The sequence below is a fragment of the Daphnia pulicaria genome, chromosome 3 (assembly GCF_021234035.1).
Source record: "Daphnia pulicaria isolate SC F1-1A chromosome 3, SC_F0-13Bv2, whole genome shotgun sequence".
Taxonomy (NCBI): Eukaryota; Metazoa; Arthropoda; class Branchiopoda; order Diplostraca; family Daphniidae; genus Daphnia; species Daphnia pulicaria.
The window spans coordinates 7,858,693-7,869,111 of record NC_060915.1 but is presented as its reverse complement, the minus strand read 5'-3'; the positions used below and the strand labels follow the sequence as shown (position 1 = coordinate 7,869,111).

The window sequence follows — 10,419 nt, the reverse complement described above, 5'->3', positions numbered from 1 at the left end:
AAATAATGCTCAATTTGAAATTCCGACCAATAAATATAGATGCAGTTTCCACGACAACGCAGGAGTGTAACCAACCAGCTGTTGTCAGGAAACGTTAAAACAGATTTCTGCATTGGTTATGGCCAACATCACGCGACCAATTAACAACCGCTATCTAAATCAACTTTGCATCAATTTGGGGCGGCCGGAGTATATGCCAATTACAGCCATTCATAGACAATCTTAACAATAAGGTTTTCGTTGAAATTGAACATCGCAGATTTCCGGCTTTCCGCTCAATAAATTTCCTTCCAAGGATTTTTTTAAAAATTGTCTTTTCTTCAATCTAAGCGCGTCAACACTTCACGTCATCTTCTGCTTCACCATCAAGGGATCCAGTGATCCTATATTCTCATATCTTATCTCAACTCTCCTCCGCTCTCTCTCTCTTCATTACGACTGTGATGAGGGATCAAGTGTAGATGACACTTTGTGACGTAGTACAGAGCGAAGAAAATCTCATTTTATTCGCCGCGGCCATCAGCAGCTATATTATCCCCAATTGCAAGGGAAAGCCGACAGTGGAACAGCTGTACGCAAAGTGCTATAAATATACAAATAGTAAACACAAACAGAGATCAGTGTTGCCCCCCGCATCGCGCCTGATAGCTAATTGTACCGCTTGCGCTGCTCTGATCGGATTGGATTGTCTCATGCTTTTCTCCTATTAATTCTGTAAATCCTATGAAGTACAGCGTCAATTTTGTAAGTATACAACAGCAGGCCAGTGACTGCACGCCATTCTAGTTGTAACTGTTTAATTTAAAAAAAACTTTGGCACGAGTACCTGTTGAAGAAGATGTGCTCTTATCGATTTTCTGAAATGTCATTCGCAAGAAATTTATCGATTGGAAATCAAATCCTTTCCTAAGAGTTTTATACGCTGCTGAATTGATGAGTTTGATGCTGTTGAATTGACAATGGATTGGGTATAATAAATGGATTTTTCCTTTTTTTTTTTCTTGTTGGAAAACTCCAGGCAAAATGCACGGTCGCGCGTGACGACTCAAAGGGGAAATATCACAAGAAGATGAGAGGAGAAAAAAGGGATCGCTTTCTTATCATTGACTTGAGAATGTAATCGAATGGAGGGGAGGAGGTATCGAAGTGACGTCGTGCAAGTCGGAAAGGACTCTTATTCCTGCATGGGGTGGTGGCGGGCGGCTGCTGTTGTGTATAGGTGGGCGTTGCCCTGCTACGTACGTACGTACACGTACGTGAACTGCTGCGCCCGAGCGGCTTTTGTGGATTATACTGGCAGACGGTTGACTCTTTAATTGCCATTCCGTGTTCGTGTGGCACCAATGACAACTATGCTGCTCGTGAGCTCGTCCAAGGAGCCAGAAGAAAAGAAGATGGAAGACTGAGAGAAAACAAAGGCCAAAAAGTCAGGGCGATGAGGAGCCAAAGAGATCGAGTGTTATAAACCATAGATATGCACAGGATATATATAAAAAGCAGGGCCAGCATAGCACCGTAGGCCGTGAAACCCAAAGCCGAGTCGCGATGCGTATATAACATCAAAGGAAAAGTCAAGACTGCCGAAATGCCTATACTGAGCTTCTATTATACATAAAATATTCCCTCGGCTTCATTGCTTCGGCGCAATTCGCAATCACGATCCGCGGATTGATATAGTAGACTATTACTATAGCTGCTGGCTGTGCTTTGGTTGTGCAGCAATTACATCCACCCACACGCACAGATTTTATTATTTGAAAGATTATTTCGAACCAAATCAACACCATTTCTCATCATCTGCCAAATAGTGATCTTCATCAAGTAATAGCCAAACATCATACAAGTCATAGACGACGTACCTTCAGTTCTCCCATTCATTGAAACGCTGAACTTCAACCGGTTAACAAGAGAATTACGTTAAGAAGATAATTACCACGAATAAAGTTGGGTGCGGTATGAAATTTGATTACAATGCCGATAATGGACTACATCTATGATGAAAACGATTCGGCAAGTATAAGGATCAATAGGACAAGTAAAAAAATAAAATAAAACATTTAATTGAAAATAAGAGTGCCAAAACGTAGTTAACGCCTATACTGTGTGAACATTTCCAACGCTGAGTGGATGCGTCTGTCTTTTCTATTAGGAGAGCCGGCGGCCGCAGCCAGCGCGTGTTCCTAGTACATTCACGGAGTCGTCAGCGCATAGTCAATAGCCGAGTCTTGGGATTCAGCACTCTTTGGCACCACCATACAGCTCCGGCAGCAGGGCTATCTCTTCTTGCTCTCTCTCATCCCTCCCCGTGGCAGCAGCAGCAGCAGCACTCTATCCAGCGGTGGCTGCTAGGACGGGCGTAGTCTTCCTTGGAGCTCTGCTGAAGATTGCCGGACAATCTGTTTGTTTCACACATCCATTCTGACGGGAAGTTTCGCATTCCCTTGTTCGAAAATCGTTGCTCGCAAATCTAGTCCGCCAACATCACAAGGTAAACCAACCGTTACTGTTATTTTCAACTTAGCTACTGATTTTACTGTGCAAACTATATAGGACAGCAGTTGATTCTTACAGACATCTTGTATGTATTACGGTTAACAGAAGTTCAGCAATGACTTGACATTGGTGCGCCGAGCCTGAAACACTACCAAAGGTAACGCAACAATTGATTCTAAGTACACACGCACTAGTACTTTTTCCCCCGTCTTGGTTGCTTCGGCAACATATTGGTCCAAAAGAAAATAAGCAATAACTTGTGACAATGTGGCTGTTATTCCGATGCCATTCGTCGTGGAAATCACAGACGATGCATATGATCTAACTAACGGAACATGACAAAATAATTAAGGGACACACTGGAAATGAGAAAGGAAAAAAAAGCGGGTTCCATGTAATCAGTCGAGCGCGTGATCCGATTGTCTTGAAATTGATTGTTTCCATTCTTCTTCCTTTTCTGTGTCTTGAATGCGACCGCTTTTTTACTCTGAAAATGGTCGTCGGGGACGATTTCGACCCATCAACTTTTTCTAATTACGCGCCTTTTTTTAAAATCGTACCTGGACACTGGAAAGTTTTGAACTGTCGGTATCTTTTCTTTATGATGGGATTTAGAAAATTATCATACATGTCTCCTATGAAGGGCGGTAGATATAGTATATTACAGCAGGATGTCTATATATAGCCAATCCATAGCTGATTTTTAATTTCCAATTATTACTGAAAATTCCCATCTGCTCCTCAGATGATGAAGGAGTATAGGCTCCAGCGTAATAATAATAATCGATTAAAACAGCGCACGCTAAAGGTCAACCACTGTGTAAAAGGTAAGGGAACTCACCACCGAAAGTGAATTTGATGATCGTCCAATCATATTGTAGATCAGCTTTAGATTGCCAATTAAGAGCCTTCTTCGCTATAACGGACATTGTAAAGACCACTGTTCATCTATAGCCGTCGTCAATTCCAACCCAATCAGAAATTTTCATATGTCCTCTATGTTCCACTGTTCTCCTCGTATCGATAAAAGCAGTTAGTACGCGTCCTTGTTCCCGTTAATGAAATTGTCTATAGCAGGCATATAGCTACTGAGAAATTCGTTAATAGACACAAGCCAAAAGGAAAGGGACACGAACAAAAGGGAGTGACTAGGGAGAGAGATATGGTAGGTCCTCGCTAAAAAAAAAAAAATCCTGGCCCAGTCTTAAATCGTCGTTGCGAACAGACGACCATGACAATCATTTTCAATCAATCACGTCAGAGCATATAAGTCATAAGAAAAATTTATCGATTTAATTTAGACTCCCGGCGAACATGATTCAGACTGTCTAAGCCCTCAGCGAATTGACGATATTCCCGCGAGGAATGAAACCCCAAAAAATTAATATTCGCTGCCAACGCGAATAAAAGAATACTAACTTTTCTATTGTTAATTTTTAATTCTCCGTCGTCGTCATTTGATCTCTTAAAAAATTTGGGGCGGGGGCGTCCGACGTCTTTCTTTGATTGATGCGCTTGAAATTCTCAATTAATCGACTGACGAGTTCATTGTTCGCACTTGACGGTTGTTCCCTCCTGCAGCAGTATCCCCCACGAGGATCTGGCGCATCGTTGTGTTGTCAATGTAGCATTAAACATATAATCGTTGCTACCGCGTACTGCAAGTGCTTCGACGCAGACAGGAATATATAGATCTCGCCACGAATTTTCAAGTGCAGCAACAACCGTCTTCTTTTGTAGTCCACCACCCCCCATCCAGCAGCCAGGGTGAAGCATGTTGGAGTAGAACCAATACGTGCTCCGATGTGATGAGACACTGATTGGGTTTCTTCATTTCTAGTCTGTTGCCCTCCCTTCCCCCTATTCAATATCTCGCTGTGTGTCGCTGAGCGACGCCACAGACGTGGCTGATGCTCGGGACAGTATCGTATCACTCAGCGAGCGTGCTCACAGGAGAACGAAGTCAATCACAAGGGGCTCAGTTTTATAGGAACTGGGCGGGAGCAATGGATGTTCTTACTGAAGAACACGGCGTATAAATAACTTTGACAGCATCTCTTTTTTTGGCCATCCATTTTTCCCTCCGTCATATTTTCCTCCCTTTTTTTTTGCTTTGCTTATAATTGGACCGACTCGTCATTTCTTAATTTTTTTTTCTCGGCAAAGGAGGTCGAGAATCTGTTGAACATGTTCGATATAAATGGTTTATCGTTAAACCCCCATAGAGAAACAAATACAAACAAGCATCACATACACAATCAATAAACGCAAACGAATTCAATCAAACATCTATATATCCGGCCGTGAAAAAGTACAAATTTAACAAATTTAAGAGTAGTTCAAGTTATAACGATGGGGTTATAATGAGTTTCGTGGATATTTTTTTAAAAATCTTTTCTTGATATGTTACGTATTATCTCGTGTTCGGCTTTTTCAGGAGACCATCTTGTTGGAGGCCGTTATCATCCACCATGGGGATCCTCAGTGACGAATCGATGGAATTCCTGGAGCGATGTCGCCGTTCGCGCCGCTTGGTGCTTATCATCGTTGCCATTGCGCTCCTCTTGGACAACATGCTACTGACCACTGTAGGTAAGACTGCATAAGAGCGGGACAAGTGTGGGACAACATCACACAGCGGACAGCAGTATAAGGGCTGGCTTCATATCCGTAGCCAGTGCTATCATCGAATTAATCAAGCGCCAATTCGTAAGATGTGTCATCCTGTAACTTTCTCATATTTCTTCTTTCCGACATTGCCAATGCAGAGACTATATATACGTTTCATGCTTGCTGATGCTCTAATGAGATGCTGGATGTCATTGACACGATGGGTCGATATAGACTATCACTCTCTTTATAGGCCTATACAATGGTTTAAGATGAGGAGAGGGAAGAATGAGACCGATGCCGGAATGTGTCACTGTGTTCGAATGCAAATTCCAACTCCATTAGCACTTTGCATCATAGTCTAGCATATATCATAGCCAAGTCAACAAGAGCTCCTGCTCTTCTTCTCGAACACATCTCAATTTCAGAAAGAGGGAGAACGTCCTTATATACTATATAGCCTAGCTGCCCCGCCGAGTCAAGAAAATCACTTAGCGCCTAAATAACCTAAATTGCACAGCATGTCTATTTATTTTGTTTTATCGGGCGTTTCCATTCAAATATTGCTTCATTTGTTCCTTTTTTTTTCGTCTTCTATAGTTTTAAAAGTTTTAATTTGACGACAAAATGTAGCTATCCGTTTCATTTATAGTTCCCATCATCCCGGAATTTTTGTACACCATTCGTCATCGCCACGACCCCGTGAGCAACGTATCCGTAGTCACTGAAGTAACAGAGCCGTTCGGAACTTACACGACTAGTACGATGCCCGGCTTGTTTGAGAACGGAGCTTACGAAGATCCTGGAATTAACGTCACTTCACGATGCCTCCCCGACTCCGCTAAACGTGAGTCCACCACCACGTTCATCAATTCATCTCATTTTCAATTCACCTAATCGCTCGCGTGACCCGCCCTAACAAAAAGTTAAGTTGGAAAATAAACGATTGGATTTGCACTTTAGGTGATCCTGACTCCGAGTACAAATACATGGCAAAGCACAACGAGCTCATCCAGGAAAATGTCGAAGTTGGAATTATGTTCGCGTCAAAAGCTTTCATCCAGTTACTAACCAACCCGTTCGTCGGACCGCTTACCAATAGGTGAGAAACCACTTCTGTTGCCCAAGTAGAATTACTCACTGTCGCATCGCTCTGGGCTTCTTTTGGGGTTAAACAATCGCTATTCTATCTAGTCCCGTGTTGGCGATTTCCGGCATTCATATTCATTGCCCTGTCCTTGATAGACGCTGTATAGTCGAGAAGGCTATATAGAAAGCGCTTGAAAAATGGTTTAGACACTGACACAGATAGAGCGGGAAAATGTATAGAGAGTGGGATGCTGACTGGTGTAGGATAGCGACTATCGGGAGTGCAACATGTGCTGCTGAGACTGCAGATCCCATGAGAACGACGAGAGTCAACCCTGCTGCTGCTCCTGCTATTTGCAATAAGCAGCAGCATCCTGTTCGCTTTCCTCCTCTAGGCGCCGCCGCTACAACTGATAATGAATAACTTTACCCTTCCAACTCTCGTCCCCCTCACCTCTACCACTTGCTGCAGTAGATATTGTTGTATAATACGCGCAGCGATGACGGCAAGAGATAACATCATTCGTACATAAACATCAGGCCATTCTCTACGTGATTGTATTCGTACTCGGAATTGGGGATTCCGGACGACATTCCCTATCGTCCCTGTCGCACCCTATCGAGTCCTTCCGCTTCTCCCTTGATGACTTTTCTCCCACGACACGCAACAGGCCACAACATTCTCAGCTTTCCGATGCCTTTTATCGCTGTATCTTTAAGCCTGCTGCCAGCAGTTGACTTATCGGGTGTAGGCACTACATTTTAAATTAATATTTATAAAAGCATAAAAAAAACACCGAAATTGTAATATGAGATGTGGAGTCAATTAACCGGATAATTTTTTTTTTATCTGTAGAATTGGGGATTTCATAAATTTATTTTTATTACAAGAAACTGGTTGTCAAAATTTATTTTCTTTAATCACTTCATGGACTAGTGATTTCTCTTCCCAATAAGTTGACAAAAATATATTTTAAATTTTCATTGAAACCAATCAGTAGATTGAGGGACGCAATTAATGCGTTTATTACTATTTGTCAGGATTGGCTACAGCATCCCTATGTTTGCTGGATTTGTCATCATGTTCGTGTCAACCATCAGTAAATAAAACTAAATTATCTGCTGCAAACAACAACATTTATCTTCAAAACTTAATTGTTTATTATTTGTTACAGTATTTGCTTTCGGGAGAAATTACACAGTTCTTTTTGTTGCTCGAGCCCTTCAAGGAGTCGGATCCTCTTGCTCTAGCGTTTCAGGTAAAATCAAAATTCACTGACATCACCTCGAATGTCGTCGAACAGAGAATATTTTTAATAAAATTGATTTAACTGACTGCAGGAATGGGAATGCTGGCTGCTAGTTATCCCAACGACGAAGAACGAGGCAACGCAATGGGTATTGCACTTGGGGGTTTGGCTCTAGGCGTCTTGATTGGTATGTAAAAAAAAAGGATCCCATGAAACATCATGGACAATGTTACGTAATTAAAAGTATACTGATTATTTACTGTTGGTGATTTAAAGGGCCCCCTTTTGGTGGCATCATGTACCAGTTTGTTGGCAAAACGGCTCCGTTCCTTATTTTGGCCTGCTTAGCTCTGGGCGATGGATGTCAGTACATTTATTTTTTTACCACTATAATTGTTTCTGATAGATTTTCTAATTGCTGCATGCTTTCTTTGTTGTTCTTTCATTATCGGAATGTTTTTAGTACTGCAATTGCTCGTTCTCCAACCGGCGATTGCCCAACAAGAGGACGAACCGCCTTCAGTCAAGGAACTGTTGATGGACCCGTACATCATCGTCGCTGCCGGTTAGTGATTAGTGATGCCAATTAATAACTGAACATCACGGAATTTAAAATAATGAATACGAACCAAATCTTGTGACGTCCGCTATCCAGGTGCAATTACATTCGGTAATATGGGCATCGCAATGTTAGAACCGTCGTTGCCGATCTGGATGATGGATACGATGTGCGCTCCTAAATGGGTCAGTTATTTTTTTGAATGTTGTTTCATAATTCAATGACAATTGTTGATGACGAATGATTTATAGCAACTGGGAGTGGCTTTTCTTCCGGCATCCATCGCTTACCTAATAGGAACCAATTTGTTCGGTCCTCTCGGGCACAAAATGGGCAGGTTAGAAAATGAATGAATAATTTGAAAAAATTTAAATAAATTAATATTTGTTTTTAATTCTTCGCCTACCCCGTCTCTGACAGGTGGTTAGCAGCTCTGGTCGGTTTGGTGGTAATTGGAGTATGCCTCATGCTGGTAAACGATTTTGAATTAAGTCTACACACGACTAACTGAAAAAGCTATAAGACGATTCGTTTAATGACAGATCCCGTTCGCGACTAACATCGGAGATTTGGTTCTGCCAAATGCCGGACTTGGTTTCGCCATTGGCATGGTTGACTCTTCTATGATGCCTCAACTGGGATACCTAGGTACTATGCACTAACGCGAAATCTCTGGAATATTACTAAAATGCTACGATTTATTTGATTAGTTGATATCCGTCATGCCGCTGTCTATGGTTCCGTTTACGCCATCGGAGACGTTGCCTTTTGTCTTGGGTTTGCTATCGGTGAGAACTGCAAGTTTTTTTACTTGACTATATCGACTTTGATCATTTCTACGATTAATAACATTTTTCGCGACACAGGCCCTGCTCTTAGTGGAACTCTTGTTCAAACGATCGGTTTCGAATGGATGCTTTTTGGCATTGCCATCATCAGCTTTATGTACGCTCCGCTATTGTACTACTTACGCAATCCACCCACAAAAGAAGAACGCCAGGTAATAAATAGACTCTTTTAACACCTTTTTCGACACCCAACTTAACATTGTAAAACTCTTGGCTGTAAACGTCACAGTAAAAAAAATCCAAAACGTTCGATTTAAGGTTCACAATTTTTCCAGAGATTGAAAGCAAAAAAGTTTCTTTATATTTTTTTGGAACATAAAAAATTGGACTATACATTTTGGGGGGAAGGGATGGGGATTATTCGGATGCATGAAAGGTTGTTACATAAAAGAATGTTCAGCATCCCGACTCAGAAGTGGCAAAGGGTATTTTATCTTATATGTTTCTGTTATTGTTGCAGTGTCTTGCCATGGCGGAGAAAGCTACCATCAGTTACAAAGCCTTTCAAAAAATGGAAGAAGAATATCCATAGGAAATAAAGCCGAAAAGAGGGGAACATATTAAAAGAAAAATAGACCACCCTGCTGAAAACGGAAAGAAATCGAAGAAGAACAAACTTTCGAAAAAAGAACGAAAATTACGCATTTTTTTATTTTCACCACACGCAAGCGATCCAACGTCCGACCACGTCCCTTTCAAATAATTGACTGCCAAAATCCAGTAAGGTGAGGCATATCGTTTGAAACCCGCCCTAGGACTCGCTATGGCTGAGTGGGTCTGTCAGCGGGAAATTCAAATCGATTTTGATTTTCGGGCATTCCGCCTCTATTCAACAAGAATAATTTTAAGACGCTGGGACGACTTATTCGAAGTGCGGTGACTTAATTCAATCAATACCGACAAAATCCTTTTTCTCCATAAATTCTAAAAAAAATGCACAATCGGTGACAGTTTTTTTTTCAATCCTTTTTGTTTTCAAAAATTGTTTCTGCTTATATTCGCCGAATGTTTTGCCGTGCTGCGTCTCCGTGTACCGTGTGCTGTGTGTATACTATTGCATCATCATTTAATATTTTGACTGTTTCTATTTGTTGATGGAAAAAAATTGATGTCAAATGAATGTCACACACCACCACTAAAACGCTTATCGTCTCTTTCAATCTATTTTTTTTATTCATTCAGCTTTTAACTTTAAATTCTTGAATTCAATTCCGTAATCAGTAACGCTGCCCTAGAAAATGGCTGTCCGTATCCACGTTTTGTAGGAAAATTTCTATTCGAGGGAATTTAAGCGTTCTACACGTCTATACTATTATTTCCATAACCCTATGCACCATAACCCCAAAAAGAATCTACGACAGTACTGGGAGAATGTATTTTCTCCCCTTCTAATCACGACGAAAGGAGTCCTCCACCCGTAAGGGTGTAAAAGATTGAATTTGACATTGTTGGAGCTGGGGTCTTTAGACTGCTGTCGACGGAATCTGTTTGGTCTTCGGGTTGTAGTAACTTTGCAGCCAACAGAAAGATAGGCAAAAAGAGAGCTGAAAGTTTATGATCGGGAAAAGAT

At 41.4% G+C, this 10,419-nt stretch overlaps 1 protein-coding gene across 3 annotated transcripts; it reads left to right on the top strand.

Moving 5' to 3' along the window:
* The first annotated feature begins 2,286 nt into the window (after positions 1 to 2,286).
* On the top strand, positions 2,287 to 9,984 carry LOC124328342 (synaptic vesicular amine transporter-like). 3 transcript variants are annotated; one of them, XM_046787087.1, is made up of 17 exons: positions 2,287 to 2,488; positions 2,599 to 2,650; positions 4,931 to 5,085; positions 5,756 to 5,950; positions 6,067 to 6,205; positions 7,234 to 7,292; positions 7,368 to 7,451; positions 7,534 to 7,629; positions 7,719 to 7,805; positions 7,906 to 8,007; positions 8,098 to 8,186; positions 8,253 to 8,338; positions 8,422 to 8,473; positions 8,544 to 8,649; positions 8,712 to 8,789; positions 8,868 to 9,001; positions 9,310 to 9,984. In XM_046787087.1, the coding sequence occupies exons 3-17, from the start codon at positions 4,965 to 4,967 to the stop codon at positions 9,379 to 9,381; spliced, it is 1,500 nt and encodes a 499-aa protein (XP_046643043.1). In that variant the 5' UTR covers positions 2,287 to 2,488; positions 2,599 to 2,650; positions 4,931 to 4,964; the 3' UTR covers positions 9,382 to 9,984. The 3 variants fall into 3 exon arrangements, with proteins under 3 accessions (XP_046643043.1, XP_046643044.1, XP_046643045.1); XM_046787088.1 differs by having other exon boundaries at positions 2,572 to 2,650; XM_046787089.1 differs by having other exon boundaries at positions 2,551 to 2,650.
* The last annotated feature ends 435 nt before the right edge of the window (positions 9,985 to 10,419 follow it).

Excerpts from the sequence above, each read along its gene's own strand:
- LOC124328342 (XM_046787087.1), top strand. The coding sequence starts at position 4,965 with ATGGGGATCCTCAGTGACGAATCGATGGAATTCCTGGAGCGATGTCGC. Across the intron at positions 6,206-7,233 it reads GTCGGACCGCTTACCAATAG|GATTGGCTACAGCATCCCTA; the intron begins GTGAGAAACCAC and ends ACTATTTGTCAG. Across the intron at positions 7,293-7,367 it reads CATGTTCGTGTCAACCATCA|TATTTGCTTTCGGGAGAAAT; the intron begins GTAAATAAAACT and ends TATTTGTTACAG.